This window comes from Saccoglossus kowalevskii, chromosome 18 (genome assembly GCF_978046115.1).
Source record: "Saccoglossus kowalevskii chromosome 18, keSacKowa6.1, whole genome shotgun sequence".
Taxonomy (NCBI): Eukaryota; Metazoa; Hemichordata; class Enteropneusta; family Harrimaniidae; genus Saccoglossus; species Saccoglossus kowalevskii.
Window position 1 is genome coordinate 30,462,060 of NC_140658.1, and position 25,941 is coordinate 30,488,000.

Sequence of the window (25,941 nt, forward strand, 5' to 3'; positions counted from 1 at the left end):
GATAAGCACACTCAATATGTCAAAATTGTTCTAGGATTGGGCAAGTTACATTAAATAATGAATAATATATATGCAGTATGCATTAAGGATGATTTAATGGGTTCTATGACTCCCTTAACAATTGACACTAAATCAAAAAATATCACATCAATTACGCTATTCAACTCCGTGCATTATAGCGACATGACCATGAATAATAAATCACCCTTACTTTTTAATATTTTTCTTGCATATATGACACTTTTTAATTATCACCTTTACAGTGGACGCAGTAATTCGAAACGTAGGACAATAGGAAGCACTCAATGACAAACAATGACATGCGCATGTGCGGTAGGTTCCAGCACAGTTTTTGACACTTACATATTTTTGGAGCATATCGCATAATATTCGATAGTATTGAGGCCGGTTATATGACCTCGTATAATAGAAATTCACGAATATGAAATTAAATGGATATGATTCTGTATTAGACTCTCTATATTATTCCTATTAACCCACTACCTCTCTCGCGTACTGTACAAAGTCCCGAGCGCGCAATTAATATACATATAATTTGTCTTGAATCGAAGTTACTCTGGCATAAAACTGATACTACGGTAACGGTGACGTTTGCACAGCAAGTACTGCGTGCACGTGCTCCCAATATCATACATGCAGTTCTTATAATATAGGTAACTTGCAAATAAATTGTAACATGTTTTATTTATTGTGAGCGTATTGTTTGAGGATGGTCAGAATTGTTAAATAATCTACGTATAGACACGGTATGTAATGAAGTGTGCAGGCTTGATTAGATACGATATCGTAATAAATATAAGTGTTTTGTACAAAAAACGAAGAATAGAAGATTGCTAATCTTAATAATTAGTTTCGTGTTAATTAGTTTAAATATTTATGACCAGTCAATAATAGGCGTATCTAGCCACAGTTATTTATTGAAACAGTTTTCTATCTGCCCTATTTACCTAGATAGTATTCTTTTTTATCAGTATTGACTAGTAAACCTCTTTGTCTTTGTTCTAAGCAGTATACGTTTATTATTTTCGATGTTCTAAACACGGCTGGTTTACTGGAATAGAATATTTCTTCGTTCGTATTTGTTAGTGAGCGGACTATTTTCAGAAGCAGTTGTTCTCACATGATCCAAGTGCAGAGTATAACTTTCCCCTTAGTGTTATATTAAGCAGTAACAGCCGGGATTCAAGTCAACGATTTCAAGACCGACGAACTTCATGCATGCATTCTTGCACTTAATCGTATTGTGATTTGTTCACCATGTGTCACAAAACTAAATTTTGAGACATGATGAGACCTTTTCCCCCCATATTGTCGTCAATTATACATACGCTGTTATATACGGCCATTTTTAATCTGATATGCGCTGTAGCTAACGGCCACTTTGGATGTAATATGCGTGTTAACAAACTATCATTCTGGATGTTAAGCGCTGTAATATTAAACGGCCATTTTGAAACTAATAAGCGCTGTAGTAAACGGCCATGTTGAAACTAATAAGCGCTGTAGTAAACGGCCATTTTGTAACTAATAAGCGCTGTAGTAAACGGCAATTTTGAAACTAATAAGCGCTGTAGTAAACGACCATTTTGAAACTAATAAGCGCTGTAGTAAACGGCCATTTTGAAACTAATAAGCGCTGTAGTAAACGGCCATATTGAAACTAATAAGCGCTGTAGTAAACGGCCATTTTGAAACTAATAAGCGCTGTAGTAAACGGCCATTTTGAAACTAATAAGCGCTTTAGTAAACTGCCATTTTGAAACTAATAAGCGCTGTAGTAAACGGCCATTTTGAAACTAATAAGCGCTGTAGTAAACGGCCATTTTGAAACTAATAAGTGCTGTAGTAAACGGCCATTTTGAAACTAATAAGCGCTGTAGTAAACGGCCATTTTGAAACTAATAAGCGCTGTAGTAAACGGCAATTTTGAAACTAATAAGTGCTGTAGGAAACGGCCATTTTGAAACTAATAAGCGCTGTAGTAAACGACCACTTTGAAACTAATAAGCGCTGTAGTAAACGGCCATATTGAAACTAATAAGCGCTGTAGTAAACGGCCATATTGAAACTAATAAGCGCTGTAGTAAACTGCCATATTGAAACTAATAAGCACTGTAGTAAACGGCCATTTTGAAACTAATAAGTGCTGTAGTAAACGGCAATTTTGAAACTAATAAGCGCTGTAGTAAACGACCATTTTGAAACTAATAAGCGCTGTAGTAAACGGCCATTTTGAAACTAATAAGCGCTGTAGTAAACGGCCATATTGAAACTAATAAGCGCTGTAGTAAACTGCCATATTGAAACTAATAAGCGCTGTAGCAAACGACCATTTTGAAACTAATAAGCGCTGTAGTAAACGGCCATTTTGAAACTAATAAGCGCTGTAGTAAACGGCCATATTGAAACTAATAAGCGCTGTAGTAAACTGCCATATTGAAACTAATAAGCACTGTAGTAAACGGCCATTTTGAAACTAATAAGTGCTGTAGTAAACGGCCATTTTGAAACTAATAAGCGCTGTAATAAACGGCCATTTTGAAACTAATAAGCGCTGTAGTAAACGGCCATTTTGAAACTAATAAGCGCTGTAGTAAACGGCCATATTGAAACTAATAAGCGCTGTAGTAAACGGCCATTTTGAAACTAATAAGCGCTGTAGTAAACGGCCATTTTGAAACTAATAAGCGCTTTAGTAAACTGCCATTTTGAAACTAATAAGCGCAGTAGTAAACGGCCATTTTGAAACTAATAAGTGCTGTAGTAAACGTCCATTTTGAAACTAATAAGCGCTGTAGTAAACGGCCATTTTGAAACTAATAAGCGCTGTAGTAAACGGCAATTTTGAAACTAATAAGTGCTGTAGTAAACGGCCATTTTGAAACTAATAAGCGCTGTAGTAAACGACCATTTTGAAACTAATAAGCGCTGTAGTAAACGGCCATTTTGAAACTAATAAGCGCTGTAGTAAACGGCCATATTGAAACTAATAAGCGCTGTAGTAAACTGCCATATTGAAACTAATAAGCACTGTAGTAAACGGCCATTTTGAAACTAATAAGTGCTGTAGTAAACGGCAATTTTGAAACTAATAAGCGCTGTAGTAAACGACCATTTTGAAACTAATAAGTGCTGTAGTAAACGGCCATTTTGAAACTAATAAGCGCTGTAGTAAACGGCCATTTTGAAACTAATAAGCGCTGTAGTAAACGGCCATTTTGAAACTAATAAGCGCTGTAGTAAACGGCCATATTGAAACTAATAAGCGCTGTAGTAAACGGCCATTTTGAAACTAATAAGCGCTGTAGTAAACGGCCATTTTGAAACTAATAAGCGCTTTAGTAAACTGCCATTTTGAAACTAATAAGCGCTGTAGTAAACGGTCATTTTGAAACTAATAAGCGCTGTAGTAAACGGCCATTTTGAAACTAATAAGTGTTGTAGTAAACGGCCATTTTGAAACTAATAAGCGCTGTAGTAAACGGCCATTTTGAAACTAATAAGCGCTGTAGTAAACGGCAATTTTGAAACTAATAAGTGCTGTAGTAAACGGCCATTTTGAAACTAATAAGCGCTGTAGTAAACGGCCATTTTGAAACTAATAAGCGCTGTAGTAAACGGCCATTTTGAAACTAATAAGCGCTGTTGTAAACGGCAATTTTGAAACTAATAAGCGCTGTAGTAACCGGCCATTTTGAAACTAATAAGCGCTGTAGTAAACGGCAATTTTGGATGTGATATGCGCCGTAGTATACTGCCATTTCGTAAGTTATTGTTTTATTTTCTTTCAGATATTGTAGAGATTCTGTCACGTCATGACAGAGTTGATCTCGGAGATGCACTTCTCAGAGCCGTCAATCTGCAACATGCCGCGACAGTGAACGTATTGTGTAGAAGCATGGATGCTAGGAAGATGTTACCGGTAAGAGAACAACAAATAATGCATTACGTAGTATTGAAATACGATTTATTAAAACAAAAATGAGTGACCTAGGTCTGTTTCCACGTCATGATGGTTTTATTGTCTTACTTATTTGGTTCCGGGGAACGAAAATTCACATCTCAGTTACTGTAAGCGCATTAATTGCTCGCTGGTTTTTAATTTCGCTATTTTCGCAAATCAGTAAAATCCATGTGAACATGAAAAAACAATTGAAATAATTGTTAACCTGCCAAGTACGTGAACTTAAACCCAGTGAAATAGTCCAAAATATCAAAGTAGTTAAATTATCATAAATGCCAGTGAAAATAATAAGTTTTTTTTTCAGTAGTTTGTTGTAAATATAAAAAAATATCCACTTTCAAGAACATTCAATATTTACTTGAGGAAGCTTCATATGTTGTTGACAAGTTGCCCATCAAAACACACATATCAAACATTAGCTAACTAGAATTCTTCAAAAATAAATAATAAAAATATAAATTAAGTTGTAACATAACCTAAACTAAGGAAGACAAGAGTGTAAATAGAAAGCAGGAACAGGTTATGTTGGCACTACTAGTGATGCTGTCAGGGGCACCTCCATACCCAGCTATGTATCAACTGCCTCGTAAGTGGCAACATAAAACTGTGCCCTATATAGTGTATAACAACGCGCATCACGCCAGGCAGTATATATGTCGGATGTGTTGACGGTGGTGTCGGTTCACAGTTACCTATTTTGTTGACCTGACATAAATGGTTTATAGAATAAACACCTAACAAAATGCGCCGGGATGACTCAAAAATCTATCGATCAATTATAAACCCAATGAACAGCTCATCGCCCTCAATTGGCAAGCTTTATTCTAAAACGACTGTTGCAGATATTTTGGAAGAGAAACATACAGTAACCATAAAATCGACTATAGAATAATCTCGCCTTCATTCCTTGTTTTACTGAAGACAGTTTTGTACAGAAATAAATCATAAAGAAATACACTGGTCCGACAAATGAGCACAAGGAGTTTCAATAATGTGCAGCGCACGGCGATATAGTATCACACATATAATCACCTTGTGAATAAAAATCCACCAATTAACAGGGATACTAGTTAGGATTTCGACAACATATTATATTTGAATGTATGTGTCCAACAACTCACAGAAATGAGGTATGGCACAATTTTCAACAACTCACTAATGCACTTTAAGTAATTTGGGATCTTAATTAAGGGCGATGGTTGTCGCGTCACGTCCTGTTCGATATTGGACTAATAACAACGCATGTAAATTTAGATGAAATTCGAAGACGCGGTGTATATAATTATAAGGTGTTCATTACAGAATTGAAACTAATGGGATAATATACACTACACGTATGGGTTATGATGTATATTCATGCCATACCCGTATCCCCAAAAGGGAGGATGGGGAGGGATGAGGCGGTCACTTGCCAGGTAAATTGGCACCATCGATGGTGATAATATAAATTAGACCCTTGTGTAACAAACTAGGGACCAAAATTCACTGAACGCCATCGCGTGAAAAAAATGACAATTAGATATTAATATAAAAACACCGTGTCACAGATAAATTGTGATTAATCGAGAAACCAACTCTAATGTATTATAATTAATTATATAGATTATGGGATATAAAATAATGACCTTTTTTGGTCTACAAGTTCCGGAAAGGAAATATGATTTTTTTAATTTTAATAACATGTTTTTTTATTTCCGAATAAAGAAAAAGAACCGAAGCAGATAATGACAAAACAAATGTTACAGTACAAAATTGAACGAAGATGAAGGATATGTCAGACAGAGTCATTACAAAGGAAGTTGATCACATGACTGCAAGTTACGGTGGACTAATTGCTATTTATATAACATTCAAATTTTGATGTCGCTGTACGTAGCTTAGTGCACGGCAGTCAACTAAAATTCGGCGTTTTTTTAACAATATCAGAGGCCTGTTTCGTGTATAAACTTTACTTTGCATGTCATGTACGATTTTAAATAGAATTGGTATTGAATGAATGGAATGCCTTCTTGGCGAAGGCAGACATACAGTCACGTAACCCGATTGTTGCTGTGAATTTGCATCATTTGCTGTGAATTTGCATCATTTGCTGTGAATTTCAAGTTGAATTATTTGTAGTGAGAAAACGAATAAGAAAAATGCAGAAATAATGAACAAAGAAAGACGAACTTGAGAGAAATTTGAAGAACGAATTTAGGATCAAAATAATAGTCATTGACGCAAGCTGATAAAATTCGGAAATTGGATGAAAGTCCTCTGTTCTTTGAACAAGAACAAACGCAAATGGGAGTTCCTTGGGGCCGAGTTCTGTAATGAACCTCATCGATAATTCGAATTTGTCATCAACTGAATAATCTGATAAGGAAAACGTAATTAACATACTCCTCACTAAGGAAAACGTAATTAACATGCTCCCCAGTAATGACGATAAAACTGTTTTAATAATACTTAGCGGGGAAACAGTTATTAATTGCATTGAGCCTACTAATTAAAATGTATTCAAACATAGTTAATCTGTATTTTCATAATTTTATCGTTGATCTATTGCCTTTATATACATTGTATGTTTTATTTTTTGGCACGTCATTCAACTTCTCGCAGTAATCAAACATCGACAGTAAACAATGAGATACGGCACAGTAGTTAAATGATATATTTAAAGGGATGGACCAATATATTCCGATTTGAGTGGATAATTATTACGCTAAAACAGTTATGTAGGTCGTTCCGCCTTGCTAGTTTTTCTTTTTGACATGCGCTGTCATATCTCCCGTTCTTAATTTGCTCGTGTTTTTTTGTATAATATGATATATATCTAGCCTCACAAGTTAAAAATGACTTCCGATTACCGACAGATAACCTGCACATATTAGTCATCAACCGACCTTGCACTTGAACTGATTAGTGATCTGATATTTTCCCATCATACATCACGCTCTGGATTGTGTAAAACCTAAATTCTGTGTTTGACTCCGGTCGTTCAGGTCACGTGTACATTTGTGGTCCAATTAACTCAATGTGGCGCAGTCATCGTTAAACGTCGTTCAAAATTGTTTGTATCCCTCAATAACCATATTCTTTCATCTCATATTCCCGATATTACGATTTAAAGTGACATTATTCACATAATTCTTTCTCTTACAGGAAGCCTTGCACTGTCGTTCCCTTAACACCGACTTTCATCCAGATATCACACCAGTTGTTCTAGCGGCTCACAACAACAACTTTGAGATATTACAAATATTGACGGAAAATGGAGCTAGAATCGAGGATCCTGAGTATTACAAGTTTTTTACCGAGGAGTTCACTCTTGAACATTCTGTTGGCACTATCAGTGTGTACAAAGCCCTTACAAGTGAGGCATACATATCTCTGACCTGTGACGATCCAATAGAAAGATCTTTTCATCTAAGGTACTACCTAAATATTGGTTTAAGTACTATTTTTTGCATTTTTCTACAGTGTATTCATACACATTGATTGTCATTGTCAAGTATTACTTCAACTTGACCTCTCCAACAACTGCTTAAACATTTTGGGAACGAATTGAAGAAATTGATGCGGAAAAAAAATTAGGATATTAATCGGAAATGTCTTCATATGTCAAAATGATTCTGCCCAATGCTACTGGCTGCAAAACGTATATACTATTGATATAAATAATAAAATTGTTACGAAAATATTGTAATGAATATCCGGCGTGATAATATGTTTCTACTATTAGATACAAGGGGTATTTATATCTTTTACTTGACCGGTAATATGCTCAGAAACATTTCAGTCGCACACGAAATGAACCCCTTAACTTTCTTATTATAGTGGTATGTAACGCAAACCAGAAACGTTGGGGATGGCCATGACAAAAGTAGACTTAAACAATCACGGAATTTGTGATATGAAATCTTGACAACATTTATATATCAGAAATAAGTAGAGTAACAAGCAAACAGGAGCATTTTTTTACGTGTTGTGCAATGACGGGGTGAATAATCGTTTTTCCATGGAAGCGAGGCTCGCCAGCAGTTGATGTTTTCAAACTAGCACGACCTGCACAAATTTATCAAAAAATCTGTTATGTTCAAGACAATGTCTCGAACGTTACACTTTTCGTACATCCGGAGCACTTGGCATGTCCGTTCTGAATTTTGCGGAGTAAGAGATATGCGTTTCGAAGCTTGTACGCAAAAATAAAAAAAAAATGAGCGACTGGATGGATGGCAGTGGAGGACCCTGTTGTTTCGAATGTTCCACCTGCAGAAAACACATCAAAAGCACTAATGAGAAAACCGTGACAGCGTATATTCCCGGTGTTTCTCCAAAATAAGGGGATACCTATTTTCCCTAAAGCATTGTAAAAAGGGAAGGGGTATACTTTTTATTTAAAGATCAGTGGAAAGAATTTGTTTTCTGTATACAGAATAACACAAATAATGATGTTATTTCGTGTGTGGATCAGTCAACAGATGAGGACGCTGAGTATTCGGGATTTCGAATTCCGATCCCAATACGAAGAGATGGCTGACCGTTGTGAATGCTTTGCGGCAGACTTGCTGAGCTACATACGTAACACTTCGGAGCAGATGACGGTGATGACACATGATCCCAAAGAGTGGTCACGTGGGCAATTCAATGGTAACTTCGAAGAGCCGTACAAAGTAAGATCTGCTATTACATGGGGACAAAAACGAGTAAGTTAAGTTTATATTGTTACATGCAATTTCTGTACTGTATTTAGTACCTGTTCGGGGTTGGTCTGAGCACTGTACAATTATTATGAATAATAATAAATAATAATAATATCACTTAATAATAGTAATATTTGTTCTGAGTTATATTATTAATTGTTATATGTTAAACTATTCTGCATAATTCGTTTTTTAGACCAGTTAAGGTTGGTCGACATGTCTTAACCGATTTATACATAAAACATAGAGATATTAATTAGGTTATTTGCATAACAATAATTGAAGCATATTTTTACTGCCTGATTGAAAATGCAAAAAACTTGGTACATACTTGCTGCATATGTACATGAATCTTTATGCATTTATACATTTGCATATTAATTAAAGAGAAAGTCAAGGCTAACAACATAATATTCCTAGATAAAAGAGTTTGGCAAATGTAAGAACATACAATTTACAGTTTTCATTCTCTAGATATTCAACTTTTCATCAATTTATATAGTCCGCCATCTTGATTCTTCAGCAAAGGATTTTGGGTAAAGGTAAAGTATGACATCATATATCTGTTGTCAGAAATTGAGAAAATGATTTCATCTATAACTTCAAATTGGCCAAAAGTTTTGAACATGGAAGCTTACATGTACTGGTGCCAAACATGCTTATAAAATATTTAAAATAATAATAAAATACTGAAAATATTTATTTTTATGTTTTTCTACCAAATGCTCAAATTTGAGATGTAAGTAGGTGATATATTTCCTGTTTTATCAACTTCTGACAACAGATTCTATGACGTCATACTTCACCCATAATCCTTTGCTTAATAATAAGATGGCTAACTACATAATACTGATGAAAAGTTGAATATCTAGGGAATGAAAAGTGATATAAAAAAACTGTATTCTCCTACATTGTGGAGATTTTTCTTGAGGGGTCATTATGTTGTTTGGCTTGACTTATCCTTTAATTATTTACACATCTGGTTCTTTTGTCAAAATGAGTAGATTGGCACATTCATCACCTCACGAAGAGAATATATATTTTAAGACGTTTGTTTTTGTGTTCGTAAAAAGAATAACTAGATTGCCATTGACCCACTTTGCCGTGAAAATATTAATTAAACTATTATTAAGTGAATCTGTAGTAGAATTTGTAGAGGGATACTCATATGTGGGTAATGAAAAACAATCGTAATGAAGACTCTTGGTCACGATACCAGTATCACTAAAACCTATTTTATAATCGCATTTTCTCGTTTGGGTCGAATAGAAGAAAAGCTAACTTGTACTTAAGAACTATGACTAGTAGCAATACGTTGAGTGTAACTATACTAAGTCCAAATGTAATGAGATTTAACAGAATTGTTTAAAGTTGGTTGGAAAATGTTTCTTAATCATTGTAGTATCTGTCCATATTTGTTCAATGAGTTTGTTATTAACAACGTTGTACCCATGTTAGTTTTAAATTTCATGAGCTGGCTTTCAGAATAATAATAATAAGATTGTTCATGGCTCGTCGCCTCGGAACAGATAGAAGTATGAAACCTTCACTCTTTAATTATAGCGTATGTTTTATACAAATGGAATATAAAAGTGGTGCTTATCTCTATAGGGGAGTCAGAGGGTTTGAACATCAATATTTTCTTATGTTGACTAGGACAAGTGGGTTATAGTTACAAGTGTGTTATTCCCAAATTCTGTTTTTTCACTTAGTTGACTAGGTTGATAGTGTTTTTTCCCCAAAATCATTCTAATTATAAAGAGCCGAGAAGTGGAGCCGCGTTTTAGTTCAGAGCTCGCCGAATTCCAATCCATTAAAAATGTCACTTTTGCAAGAACACCACCAACAAAAAATCTAAAATATGGAATCGCTGGTTAGAGCTTGTTTTCGAAATTAGTTCCAACTTGAAACACTGTCAACAAGGTTTATGTAGATACACACCATTTAATGAACAATTAAGTGACCGAAAGATTGTTGATTATATATATATATAAACTAATCATGATAAATATAATTAATCATTTCTTATCCCCGTGACATGTCTATGTATCTGCGACAGTTGACTGAATATGTGACACTCCTTTAATTATTGTCAAATACTCATGGTAACCTCGCGGGAAATTAAATAATTCTTCTATTGAGTTTTAAAGTATACTATTCGAGATATGTCTGGATCATTGGGCACACGTTCCAGCAATGATACCGATGACGTATCGATTATAGTAACAGTGAGCGGCTCGTAAAAGGGTTCATACCACATATTACAACTCCACTGATGACAATTTTAACATATTAGCAGATTGCTATACAAACATGATTGGCAATATGGTGGGTGGGGGGTCACTCTATATGCCATGTGCGTTCCCAATTTAGCGGGGAAAGGGGGTGTTTTTCACCTTCTAAAGCGGGCCCGCGCGGGAGGCAAATAGGCAATAGGCCCCATGAATAAACTCACAGGGTTGCTGCGCCCGCTGTAGGCCCCCTCTAATTGCAACAACCACTCCCATACACCGCCCTAGACCATAGCTTGTTTGAGTTGATCACACCCCATTTGAGTGAAAAAAACGGCAGTGAATGCTCGCAATGGGAGTAAGATGTTCTCAATATATGTCTGCAATAGGGGGTGTTTTTTCTTCAATATGTCTGCTCTAGGGGGTACTAAATTTACAGTGCGTCCGCAATAGGGGGTATGGTTTGGCAATGTGCTGCCAGCCCTAGGGGCCTATTATTTGTTATCAAGAACGCACATGGTGTAAGGTTTCATTATATATGGGAAGTGATCACCCCGGGATAATATGGTAAACAAGACACACCTACTGCAGTAGGAGTGCAGCTAGAAAAACCACACAGATTAGAACATACAAATACACACAGAATAAACCCACAGGTACACAGCCGCTAAACAAAAGATCACATCATGTTAGTCTCACCTTTGAATCAGGTGACGTACGCCTTCAAACGGCGTTCACCTGAAAAACAACAACTATTTATTGGTAGTCCTTCTTGCAAGGAATTTAATTTGAACGGTGATTGGTTGATTATTGGCATGAGACCTAAATCAGCACTCGGCAAGTCGTGATTGGCCAAGTTAGCGCCACCTTTTGTAAAACTAGATTGAAATAGCAAAACGTTCTCTCTATGATAGAAATATGATTATGTAAAATATATTGGAACTACTGTAGGTCATGTGCGAATAAGTTCGGTTAAACTTCTTCTCCCGAAAACATTTTAAAATGTCTTTATCGAATGAGCTGATCTCAGCTAATTATGGAGATTTCAGTAAAATACTGACATAGTCAGAGTGAGTTGCTTTCAATTTAATATGGACATAGTTAGAGGGAGTGGCTTTTAGGTAAATACGGTACATGGGATTGTTTTCAGTTTAGTTATTTGACCTTTTTTACTGCTTATATTTATAGTTTGTTGCCCATTCACACTGTCAGCAGCAATTGGTGGAACACTGGTACAAGGGATTGCCCGGATGGAGGAAATACAAGTCAGCTACTAGAATATGTTATTCTATCCTCATGATGGCTTGCTTTCCTTTTTTATCGATCGCGTACATCCTGTCAGAGAAGTCGAAGCTTGGACGCCTATTGACTATCCCTTACGTCAGGTTTCTGTGTCATGTGACCTCTAACCTTTTCTTTTTGGTCTTAGTGGCCGTTCATTATGTTGACATCAATGCTTTTGACGACCACAATAAGGAGCTGGATTCAATAGATGAACCAGCACGCGTTGGTAGAAAACTATCACCAACTGGATTGGAATACGTCATCTTTCTAATGGTTGTCGGTAAGCATCATGCAATGACGTCACACATTTTCTTTTTATTATATTAAAGTATGATGAAAATTATGCCACAGTTACTATAGCAACCTCCGGAGGAAAACTGAATAGATTATAGGCGTGAATGGAATTTGTATAGAGAGTGGAACACTGCATAGGTTCTAGGCATTAGAGGAGTGGCGTATAGTAAGTGGAATGATGCATAGAGTCTAGGTGTGAGTAGAGTAGCGTATAATGAGTGAAACCCTGCATAGAGTCAAGGTGTGAGTGGAGTGGAGTATAATGAGTGAAACACTGCATAGAGTCTAGATGTGGGTGGAGTGGAGTATAATGAGTGAAACACTGCATGAGTCTAGGTGTGAGTGGAGTGGCGTATAATGAGTGAAACACTGCATGAGTCTAGGTGTGAGTGGAGTGGCGTATAATGAGTGAAACACTGCATAGAGTCTAGGTGTGAGTGGAGTGGCGTATAATGAGTGGAACACTGCATAGAGTCTAGGTGTGAGTAGAGTGGAGTATAATGAGTGAAACACTGCATAGAGTCTAGGTGTGAGTGGAGTGGAGTATATTGAGTGAAACACTGCATAGAGTCTAGGTGTGAGTAGAGTGGAGTATAATGAGTGAAACACTGCACAGAGTCTAGGTGTGAGCGGAGTGAAGTATAATGAGTGAAACACTGCATGAGTCTAGGTGTGAGTGGAGTGGCGTATAATGAGTGAAACACTGCATAGAGTCTAGGTGTGAGTGGAGTGGCGTATAATGAGTGAAACACTGCATAGAGTCTTGGTGTGAGTAGAGTGGCGTATAATGAGTGAAACACTGCATAGAGTCAAGGTGTGAGTAGAGTGGAGAATAATGAGTGAAACACTGCATGGAGTCTAGGTGTGGGTGGAGTGGAGTATAATGAGTGAAACACTGCATGAGTCTAGGTGTGAGTGGAGTGGCGTTTAATGAGTGAAACACTGCATGAGTCTAGGTGTGAGTGGAGTGGCGTATAATGAGTGAAACACTGCATGAGTCTAGGTGTGAGTGGAGTGGCGTATAATGAGTGAAACACTGCATGAGTCTAGGTGTGAGTGGAGTGGCGTATAATGAGTGGAACACTGCATAGAGTCTAGGTGTGAGTGGAGTGGCGTATAATGAGTGAAACACTGCATAGAGTCTAGGTGTGAGTGGAGTGGTGTATAATGAGTGAAACACTGCATCGAGTCTAGGTGTGGGTGGAGTGGAGTACAATGAGTGAAACACTGCATGAGTCTAGGTGTGAGTGGAGTGGCGTATAATGAGTGAAACACTGCATGAGTCTAGGTGTGAGTGGAGTGGCGTATAATGAGTGGAACACTGCATAGAGTCTAGGTGTGAGTGGAGTGGAGTATAATGAGTGAAACACTGCATAGAGTCTAGGTGTGGGTGGAGTATAATGAGTGAAACACTGCATAGATTGTAGGTGTGAGTGGAGTGGAGTATAATGAGTGAAACACTGCATGAGTCTAGGTGTGAGTGGAGTGGCGTATAATGAGTGAAACACTGCATAGATTGTAGGTGTGAGTGGAGTGGAGTATAATGAGTGAAACACTGCACAAAGTCTAGGTGTGAGTGGAGTGGCGTATAATGAGTGAAACACTGCATGAGTCAAGGTGTGAGTGGAGTGGCGTATAATGAGTGAAACACTGCATGAGTCTAGGTGTGAGTGGAGTGGCGTATAATGAGTGGAACACTGCATAGAATCTAGGTGTGAGTGGAGTGGCGTATAATGAGTGAAACACAGCATTGAGTCTAGGTGTGAGTGGAGTGGTGTATAATGAGTGAAACACTGCATCGAGTCTAGGTGTGGGTGGAGTGGAGTACAATGAGTGAAACATTGCATGAGTCTAGGTGTGAGTGGAGTGGCGTATAATGAGTGAAACACTGCATAGAGTCTAGGTGTGGGTGGAGTGGAGTATAATGAGTGAAACACTGCATAGAGTCTAGATGTGGGTGGAGTGGAGTATAATGAGTGAAACACTGCATGAGTCTAGGTGTGAGTGGAGTGGCGTATAATGAGTGAAACACTGCATGAGTCTAGGTGTGAGTGGAGTGGCGTATAATGAGTGAAACACTGCATAGAGTCTAGGTGTGAGTGGAGTGGCGTATAATGAGTGGAACACTGCATAGAGTCTAGGTGTGAGTAGAGTGGAGTATAATGAGTGAAACACTGCATAGAGTCTAGGTGTGAGTGGAGTGGAGTATATTGAGTGAAACACTGCATAGAGTCTAGGTGTGAGTAGAGTGGAGTATAATGAGTGAAACACTGCACAGAGTCTAGGTGTGAGCGGAGTGAAGTATAATGAGTGAAACACTGCATGAGTCTAGGTGTGAGTGGAGTGGCGTATAATGAGTGAAACACTGCATAGAGTCTAGGTGTGAGTGGAGTGGCGTATAATGAGTGAAACACTGCATAGAGTCTTGGTGTGAGTAGAGTGGCGTATAATGAGTGAAACACTGCATAGAGTCAAGGTGTGAGTAGAGTGGAGAATAATGAGTGAAACACTGCATGGAGTCTAGGTGTGGGTGGAGTGGAGTATAATGAGTGAAACACTGCATGAGTCTAGGTGTGAGTGGAGTGGCGTTTAATGAGTGAAACACTGCATGAGTCTAGGTGTGAGTGGAGTGGCGTATAATGAGTGAAACACTGCATGAGTCTAGGTGTGAGTGGAGTGGCGTATAATGAGTGAAACACTGCATGAGTCTAGGTGTGAGTGGAGTGGCGTATAATGAGTGGAACACTGCATAGAGTCTAGGTGTGAGTGGAGTGGCGTATAATGAGTGAAACACTGCATAGAGTCTAGGTGTGAGTGGAGTGGTGTATAATGAGTGAAACACTGCATCGAGTCTAGGTGTGGGTGGAGTGGAGTACAATGAGTGAAACACTGCATGAGTCTAGGTGTGAGTGGAGTGGCGTATAATGAGTGAAACACTGCATGAGTCTAGGTGTGAGTGGAGTGGCGTATAATGAGTGGAACACTGCATAGAGTCTAGGTGTGAGTGGAGTGGAGTATAATGAGTGAAACACTGCATAGAGTCTAGGTGTGGGTGGAGTATAATGAGTGAAACACTGCATAGATTGTAGGTGTGAGTGGAGTGGAGTATAATGAGTGAAACACTGCATGAGTCTAGGTGTGAGTGGAGTGGCGTATAATGAGTGAAACACTGCATAGATTGTAGGTGTGAGTGGAGTGGAGTATAATGAGTGAAACACTGCACAAAGTCTAGGTGTGAGTGGAGTGGCGTATAATGAGTGAAACACTGCATGAGTCAAGGTGTGAGTGGAGTGGCGTATAATGAGTGAAACACTGCATGAGTCTAGGTGTGAGTGGAGTGGCGTATAATGAGTGGAACACTGCATAGAATCTAGGTGTGAGTGGAGTGGCGTATAATGAGTGAAACACAGCATTGAGTCTAGGTGTGAGTGGAGTGGTGTATAATGAGTGAAACACTGCATCGAGTCTAGGTGTGGGTGGAGTGGAGTACAATGAGTGAAACATTGCATGAGTCTAGGTGTGAGTGGAGTGGCGTATAATGAGTGAAACACTGCATAGAGTCTAGGTGTGGGTGGAGTGTAATGAGTGAAACACTGCAAAGATTGTAGGTGTGAGTGGAGTGGAGTATAATGAGTGAAACACTGCATGAGTCTAGGTGTGAGTGGAGTGGCGTATAATGAGTGAAACACTGCATGAGTCTAGGTGTGAGTGGAGTGGCTTATAATGAGTGGAACACTGCATAGAGTCTAGGTGTGAGTGGAGTGGAGTATAATGAGTGAAACACTGCATAGAGTCTAGGTGTGGGTGGAGTATAATGAGTGAAACACTGCATAGATTGTAGGTGTGAGTGGAGTGGAGTATAATGAGTGAAACACTGCATGAGTCTAGGTGTGAGTGGAGTGGCGTATAATGAGTGAAACACTGCATAGAGTCTAGGTGTGAGTGGAGTGGCGTATAATGAGTGAAACACTGCATGAGTCTAGGTGTGAGTGGAGTGGCGTATAATGAGTGAAACACTGCATAGAGTCTAGGTGTGAGTGGAGTGGCGTATAATGAGTGGAACACTGCATAGAGTCTAGGTGTGAGTAGAGTGGAGTATAATGAGTGAAACACTGCATAGAGTCTAGGTGTGAGTGGAGTGGAGTATATTGAGTGAAACACTGCATAGAGTCTAGGTGTGAGTAGAGTGGAGTATAATGAGTGAAACACTGCACAGAGTCTAGGTGTGAGCGGAGTGAAGTATAATGAGTGAAACACTGCATGAGTCTAGGTGTGAGTGGAGTGGCGTATAATGAGTGAAACACTGCATAGAGTCTAGGTGTGAGTGGAGTGGCGTATAATGAGTGAAACACTGCATGAGTCTAGGTGTGAGTGGAGTGGCGTATAATGAGTGAAACACTGCATAGAGTCTAGGTGTGAGTGGAGTGGCGTATAATGAGTGGAACACTGCATAGAGTCTAGGTGTGAGTAGAGTGGAGTATAATGAGTGAAACACTGCATAGAGTCTAGGTGTGAGTGGAGTGGAGTATATTGAGTGAAACACTGCATAGAGTCTAGGTGTGAGTAGAGTGGAGTATAATGAGTGAAACACTGCACAGAGTCTAGGTGTGAGCGGAGTGAAGTATAATGAGTGAAACACTGCATGAGTCTAGGTGTGAGTGGAGTGGCGTATAATGAGTGAAACACTGCATAGAGTCTAGGTGTGAGTGGAGTGGCGTATAATGAGTGAAACACTGCATAGAGTCTTGGTGTGAGTAGAGTGGAGTATAATGAGTGATACACTGCATAGAGTCAAGGTGTGAGTAGAGTGGAGAATAATGAGTGAAACACTGCATGGAGTCTAGGTGTGGGTGGAGTGGAGTATAATGAGTGAAACACTGCATGAGTCTAGGTGTGAGTGGAGTGGCGTTTAATGAGTGAAACACTGCATGAGTCTAGGTGTGAGTGGAGTGGCGTATAATGAGTGAAACACTGCATGAGTCTAGGTGTGAGTGGAGTGGCGTATAATGAGTGAAACACTGCATGAGTCTAGGTGTGAGTGGAGTGGCGTATAATGAGTGGAACACTGCATAGAGTCTAGGTGTGAGTGGAGTGGCGTATAATGAGTGAAACACTGCATAGAGTCTAGGTGTGAGTGGAGTGGTGTATAATGAGTGAAACACTGCATCGAGTCTAGGTGTGGGTGGAGTGGAGTACAATGAGTGAAACACTGCATGAGTCTAGGTGTGAGTGGAGTGGCGTATAATGAGTGAAACACTGCATGAGTCTAGGTGTGAGTGGAGTGGCGTATAATGAGTGGAACACTGCATAGAGTCTAGGTGTGAGTGGAGTGGAGTATAATGAGTGAAACACTGCATAGAGTCTAGGTGTGGGTGGAGTATAATGAGTGAAACACTGCATAGATTGTAGGTGTGAGTGGAGTGGAGTATAATGAGTGAAACACTGCACAAAGTCTAGGTGTGAGTGGAGTGGCGTATAATGAGTGAAACACTGCATGAGTCTAGGTGTGAGTGGAGTGGCGTATAATGAGTGAAACACTGCATGAGTCTAGGTGTGAGTGGAGTGGCGTATAATGAGTGGAACACTGCATAGAGTCTAGGTGTGAGTGGAGTGGCGTATAATGAGTGAAACACTGCATTGAGTCTAGGTGTGAGTGGAGTGGTGTATAATGAGTGAAACACTGCATCGAGTCTAGGTGTGGGTGGAGTGGAGTACAATGAGTGAAACACTGCATGAGTCTAGGTGTGAGTGGAGTGGCGTATAATGAGTGAAACACTGCATAGAGTCTAGGTGTGGGTGGAGTGTAATGAGTGAAACACTGCAAAGATTGTAGGTGTGAGTGGAGTGGAGTATAATGAGTGAAACACTGCATGAGTCTAGGTGTGAGTGGAGTGGCGTATAATGAGTGAAACACTGCATGAGTCTAGGTGTGAGTGGAGTGGCTTATAATGAGTGGAACACTGCATAGAGTCTAGGTGTGAGTGGAGTGGAGTATAATGAGTGAAACACTGCATAGAGTCTAGGTGTGGGTGGAGTATAATGAGTGAAACACTGCATAGATTGTAGGTGTGAGTGGAGTGGAGTATAATGAGTGAAACACTGCATGAGTCTAGGTGTGAGTGGAGTGGCGTATAATGAGTGAAACACTGCATAGAGTCTAGGTGTGAGTGGAGTGGAGTATAATGAGTGAAACACTGCACAAAGTCTAGGTGTGAGTGGAGTGGCGTATAATGAGTGAACCACCGCATAGAATCTAGGTGTGAGTGGAGTGGAGTATAATGAATGAAACTCTGCATAGAGTCTAGGTGAGTGGAAGGCTGCTTATATTCTGTTTTGTGTGGAATATTTTCAGCTATGACGTGGCAAGAAGTGAGTCCCCTCTTCGACAAAGGTATATCATGTTGCAAAAGAAATGTTTCCATAGAAACAAGCATGTTCGATATATGTACACTTACCTTGTATTGGGCGTGGATATCTGTACGAGCTATATCAGCAATGCAGGTTAGTAGCAACGAAAAAAGAAATCATTATACATGGGACACTCGAACAAAAGTACCATGTGATATAAATAGTCTTTTTTGATTCTCGTGTTTCTCACTATTGTCTTTGTTTGCTCACTGATGTCCAAATATTCTGCTATTTAAAAATGCATTTTGGATTAAACTTGATAATATCGTTATCTGTATATCACACTAATTGCTCATTTGCATATTTTAGGTTATCTACAGCATACATGCCAATACAACACCAAGTCCGCCATTAATAAACGGGACACAAAACATCACATTCACCGAAGCTCCGAAAGAGATAATCCCCAGCGAGATGTTATTTATAAACTCATCGCTGGCGTCAGAATTATATGATTCCCAGTACGACATTTTTGATGACATTGCCTATAAACTTGACGATATCGTTCTAAAGCAAGACGCCCTTCAAGTTGAGTTTGTGTCTATGTTGGATGAACGCTTCTCCAAAATTGAAGAATATTTTGATGCAGAAGACTTCGAGAGCGAGGAGGAAGTTGCTGAGCCTGGAACGAGGGTACGCCGTGCTGCACGTATCCCTGCGAGGTTACGCCCTAGGGCGAGGTCTTCTAGTGGTGGCAGCAACACAACTCTTAGTAACCTACCGGCGACACACCCGCTACTTATCGCCGAGGGACTTCTCTCTCTGGCGAAGGTTTTCAGCTTTCTGCGAATTGTTCGGGTTACCGTTGTTCATCTGGACATTGGCCCGATGCAGATTTCCTTTGGTCGCATGGGAGGAGATATCTTGAAATTCGCAGCATTGTTTTCGTTGATATTGTTGGCATTTTCCGTTGGGCTGAGTGAGCTTTACCATTTGTATACCGAGGACTATGCTGGTGCATGCATACGAAGTGATATAACTAGATGTAAAATTCCGTACAAGAAGTATGTTTATCTGTTTAGAAGAAGCTTACTTAATTCGCATATTTTTCGAAATGAGGGCGCTGTCTTTGACAACAATTAATTTGTTTATTGACACATTATTTCATCACATGACAGCATATTATTACAGGTTTATAATTTTGTTATCGTACATTCTCATTACGCGATAGTAATACAAACAATATTGTAACATCGTTTGTTTATTGATTTCGGAAACAATCGTATTTTTCATTAATTAAAACCTAAGTAGAGACAATTTACAGTTGTTTTATTCATGTTCCCATGGCAAATTTCATACTAAATGTTTTCTTTATGTTCCCATGGCAAATTTCATACTAAATGTTTTCTTTATGTTCCCATGACAAATTTCATACTAAATGTTTTCTTTATGTTCCCATGGCAAATTTCATACTAAATGTTTTCTTTATGTTCCCATGGCAAATTTCATACTAAATGTTTTCTTTATGTTCCCATGGCAAATTTCATACTAAATGTTTTCTTTATGTTCCCATGGCAAATTTCATACTAAATGTTTTCTTTATGTTCCCATGGCAAATTTCATACTAAATGTTTTCTTTATGTTCCCATGACAAATTTCATACTAAATGTTTTCTTTATGTTCCCATGGCAAATTTCATACTAAATGTTTTCTTTATGTTCCCATGGCAAATTTCATACTAAATGTTTTCTTTATGTTCCCATGGCAAATTTCATACTAAATGTTTTCTTTATGTTCCCATGGCAAATTTCATACTAAATGTTTTCTTTATGTTCCCATGACAAATTTCATACTAAATGTTTTCTTTATGTTCCCATGGCAAATTTCATACTAAATGTTTTCTTTATGTTTCCATGATAAATTTCATACTACACACATTTCGTACATATGATATGATTTTTTAATTTATTATTTTCTTATTTCAGCCTACAAACTGCTCTGGCATCTCTGTTTTGGGCTTTGTTCGGAATGGTGGACTTACGGAGTTTAGAGGTGACCATACCCAACCATTGGTTGACAGAATTGGTGGGTTATTTGCTATTCGCTGTATACAATGTGATTGCCATCATTGCATTACTCAACATTCTGATAGCTATGATGAGTAATACTTACACCAGAATTGAGGTAAGTCAGAGATCCTTTTATTGGTAATAGTTGTTTTGAAAATGAATACACTAAATTAGGGTCTCAACTAGCCAGCCCACGGAGAATAGCCAACTTGCGTTAGATTTCTTCAATATTTATATCAACACTCAGAGACACAGTTTAGACCTTACAGCTGTGTAGCTTGAAACGTGTTTGGTGACCATGTGACAAGGAATGTCACATTAAATCTTGACCTTAAACACTAACCTGGTCTTGTAAGTTTGAAAGGGGTACATATCTTTACCTTGAATATCTATTGCGGTCACACATACATACACACTGTGACATGAAATCTGACCTTGAAATGTAACTAAATTATTGAAGTTCACGCGAAGAACTTAAGTGTCTTGCCTTGTAGTTATATTGCGAACGTAATAACCCATATACTTTGACACTTTGTCATGAAAATCTAAATGGGTCTTGGTGGTTTCGAGCGTGTAAAGTTTAAAGGTTGTAGCTATAATTTTGTATTGAAATTATGTTTCGACCTTAATGCCATATGAGTTACACATTGAACATATTTATCCAGTTTGAATTGCATTCATTAGAATATTATTGTTATTACTCAAACCAAAATTTGGACCCTCAACAAGATTGAAGATACTCCATGTACGCGCACACACGCAGTAATAAAAGTTTTGAAAACTATTGCTACTTTCAGGAAGATGCAGACATCCAATGGAAGTTCTCTAGATCCACTCTGTGGATTAGCTTTTACGAGAAGAATGCCTCTCTTTTTCCACCATTTAACTTGATACCTCGATGGGATGCTGTGAAATCATTTCGGCGATCTATGTGTAGTGATGCGGAGATTCAAAAGAAAATGATGGTAAGATGATAAAAGGGAGGGGATGTTGTACTATGTAATTTAGTTGACAAATGAAAGCCTATACATTATGTAAAACTGCGCACTTTACCAATTTAATATATACAACAACATTCATATTACGTAACATCTCCACATAATCAGACTATACATGATAAATGTTTCACGAACAGGCGGTTGCATTTGAAATGTTCACTAGAATATTTCGCGATGGTTTAATGAGAGACGTACAACATCATATTATAACAGTTATATTTAATTTTAACACCCGTTCGGACAAAGTCCGAAAACGGGAGCTTATATATTGGCTTTCGTTTGAACGTCCGTATCCAGCCATATCTGACACATGCTTGAGCCGCTCAAACATAACACATTCATCAGACATTATATCGCATGTGCTTCATAATCCCATGATGGTCTAATGGCAGACATTTGAATGCCAAAAATGCATCAAAGTCACACATTTTCTATTCCGGAACAGGATCCCAGTCGTGCATGGACATAATCTGTTCAAACATAATACACTTGATGTACGTCATTTAATGATTTTTTCGATTAGGATCAAAAAGGCCGACTTGTAGCTATTTTGTTTCAAAGAATGCAGGTCCGTATATTCGACTTGCCTAGAACAGTAAACGCCGTCATATCTCAGACAAACACACATGAATTTTTGTATCCAAAAAATGCTGACTGGGAACCATCTTGTTTAAATGATTGCAGTTCCACGTAGCCATATATCATATATATATATATATATATATATATATATATATTGCATCTATAATACAAACGTGGACTATGTCATTGACAATGACTTGATTGTTTTTTTCATTTACAGAAAAAAGAGAAAAGGATTAAAGCTAAAGAGGAAGAATATAAGGTGAGTCTTCTATCGATCTAGTGTAGTCACATTGCTCCCCAGTTTCTTGTCACCCCTTCTGTAGTCCCACAGATTCTGAAGTACCTGTAGACATTATGTGGTCACAATAATCTGCAGTTTCTTGTCGATCTTGTGTTAACACAGTAATCATGAGTCTTCTATTGACCTTGTGTGGCAGCAATGATCCCGATTTTTTACATATCTGAGCTGCTTTAACTGATGCCACAAGAATCAATTTGAGAGAGGAGAACAATTCATCTGTTTCATGTTTGCATTGTTTTGTTTTATGACTGTAACACAAACATATTCTATGGTGGTCGCAGTCCCGATTATGTAGAGTATTACTGAGATTGTAATAGTTTTGAACGAGATTGTTCAGTTGTGTTTTTGTTTTAATAGGGGAATGTGCTCTATGGGTGTTCAAAATTTGTTATTTCATCTGCGCACCGATTGGTTTAATGTAACTCTATACACCAATTTGAAAATAGCACCGACAAACAGTGACCTGAATACAAATCCCAACTCATTAACGTGAGAATAGTGCGACTGTAATTTCTAGCAACAAAGTGTTCTTGTGATGTAGGTGGGCGAGCAAAATACTCTGTTGTTTCGATTTGTTGTCATCAATACAAATTACAGAGAGAGCTTTGGCTTATTCTAAATGATCACAAACCCAACACAAATCGTCATTTCAATACGTCATATAAGTACTTCGTTCATGTAGAGAGCGAAACTTTCAGGAACGGTGTATTGGCAAATTCTATTTCAATTGTAGGTACTGATGCATGAACTCATCCAACGGTACTTCTTTGCTCAGAAGACACAATCAGCCATGGAGGGCGGTACCGGGGGTGAAGGCGCCGGCAGCTGGGTGTTACAAATAAAACAAGAGGTATCTGGCCTGAAGTTTGATACATTCGAGGTACTCGGCTATATGAACAAAACGATGCAATCAATCCAGCATGATGTTCACGGAGATGTCGTAAAAGAGGAGGAAGAGAAGGGGAAGGAGACCGCAGAGGCGTTTGTGATTGGCAGTCAGTTTCTACAAGCTATAAAGGACGCCATCCACGTCGCAGTTGAAGCAAGACTTCCGGTTCGACCGGAAATATTTTCGGATACACAATATAAGACAGCGGAAACAAATAGTTTGTTTCAGTTCATGGATGATGAAGATCTTTTTTCTGAAACGAGTGATGAAGACATAAATGTACACATAACACAAGTTTGAATTGACTGATAATGACATAAATGTACACATAACACAAGTTTGAATTGACTGATAATAACATAAATGTACACATAACACAAGTTTGAATTGACTGATAATGACATAAATGTACACATAACACAGTTTAAATTGACTGATGATGACATAAATGTATACATAACACAAGTTTGAATTGACTGATAATAACATAAATGTACACATAACACAAGTTTGAATTGACTGATAATGACATAAATGTACACATAACACAGTTTAAATTGACTGATGATGACATAAATGTACACATAACACAAGTTTGAATTGACTTATGATGACATAAATGTACACATAACACAAGTTTAAATTGACTGATGATGACATAAATGTACACATAACACAAGTTTGAATTGACTGATGATGACATAAATGTACACATAACACAAGTTTGAATTGGCATAATTATTTATGGGAGAAAGTAACTTGATTCAGAAGAGCAATTTGAAACCTATAAGAATTTGAATTTAATTACATTTTCAATGAGTGTTGTAGTTGTTTAGTTTTAAAATTTTATAGTGTTAATATCTAATCTTCTTCTAGACTTTTTTATCGTAAATTGTAACGGTATTAAATGTATGTTGTAGCGTCCACTAGTGACAATAACGCACATTACTTCCTACACTTACTTTATTTTTAATTCATACATGTACAGCCTGCTTGGGTGAAACCAGTTACTTCATAATATTGTTAATTCTCCAGTTATTAACAGAGTTTGACAAATAATGTTTTCGTTCTCAACCATTTGTACAATGTTGGTTTGTGTTCACCATAAGGGGCGCCATTCTCTTCGAGATTCCAACCATATGCATTCAGAATGCCCTTCGCATTGCACTAAACAATGGTCTTGTGAATCTTTACATAAATACGTAAACGACACAGACAGAATTCTGTGTCACCACTGACTGACTGCCTCCGTGACTTCAATACATGAGAACAGGCACACCCACAGCCCTCCGGACTGATTCATTTTCTCAAACAGAAATGCAACTTCGTTTTTTGTAAAAAAAATTGAATACATTTTACACTAGTTCCGGTTACATAGTAACAGACCAATACAATCAGGTGACATTCTTTTCCGGATTACATTGGAGTAAACGAATTCTCTGGGGAGCCATTTCGTTGCCACAGGTCAATGCATACGTTTGCTTACTCCTCAACCTGCAATACAGTTGTTAATGTATTTTACAATTACAAAACTATTAAGTAATTGTTCGTGGGGATGAAAACAGTTTATTATCGGTCCGATTTATTTAAAGATCTATTTGGAGTCTCTCTTAACCTTAAAGGTATGAAGAGTTTTTTAAAGAAATACACTAATTTCACCAATAATTTCAGCACAGGACACAGGAATGATATTTTGCTATTCCATTTAAAATTCCGACGCAAATACTAAAAATTAAATTATGAACATATATACATTTAACAAAATAATATAACCATTTCTTAATAATTAAACCCGACGACTACTCAGACTTCACAACTGATTTACACGCTAGCGTTTTACATAATGGCAAATCTTAATGTCATTGGTGACATTTTCAATTTTTTAGACGTCTGTTGCCTTCTAAGTGGTTTCGACGTTGTATACTCGCATTCAGTTATTGACAATTGAATCTAGAATGATTTAAAAAGGATCTCATCATCCGAACACGATAACGCGTAAATTTATATGCGATTAAGTTCAAAATGCTCTTAATCCAAAGTTAACATTAATGGTATCATTCTTTTTTCTAAAATATTGCCTATTCGTCATCTGAGTACTCAGTGTTTTCGTCTTATACTGCAATGTATACTATCACGTTCTATCACGATTGATTTATTAATAACTTCAGGTCGGACCCTGTATGTTAGAACACGTTTTAACACTATAATGAGACAATTTGTGACATGTACAATCGCTGAACAAATATAGTTGCTGAAATGTGCGTTTTCTATG

General features: G+C 38.0%; 1 protein-coding gene across 1 annotated transcript in view; it reads left to right on the top strand.

The window, feature by feature from the left end:
- Positions 1-23,969, top strand: part of LOC144343546 (transient receptor potential-gamma protein-like) — a 30,927-nt gene extending 6,958 nt beyond the window's left edge. The window contains exons 2-11 of the mRNA XM_085493062.1: positions 3,813-3,943; positions 7,130-7,398; positions 8,442-8,673; positions 12,090-12,465; positions 18,832-18,980; positions 19,197-19,891; positions 20,813-21,011; positions 21,694-21,861; positions 22,697-22,738; positions 23,514-23,969. Coding sequence (XP_085349188.1) covers positions 3,813-3,943; positions 7,130-7,398; positions 8,442-8,673; positions 12,090-12,465; positions 18,832-18,980; positions 19,197-19,891; positions 20,813-21,011; positions 21,694-21,861; positions 22,697-22,738; positions 23,514-23,969 — 2,717 coding nt within the window. The remainder of the gene's footprint in view (positions 1-3,812; positions 3,944-7,129; positions 7,399-8,441; positions 8,674-12,089; positions 12,466-18,831; positions 18,981-19,196; positions 19,892-20,812; positions 21,012-21,693; positions 21,862-22,696; positions 22,739-23,513) is intronic.
- Positions 23,970-25,941: the final 1,972 nt, after the last annotated feature.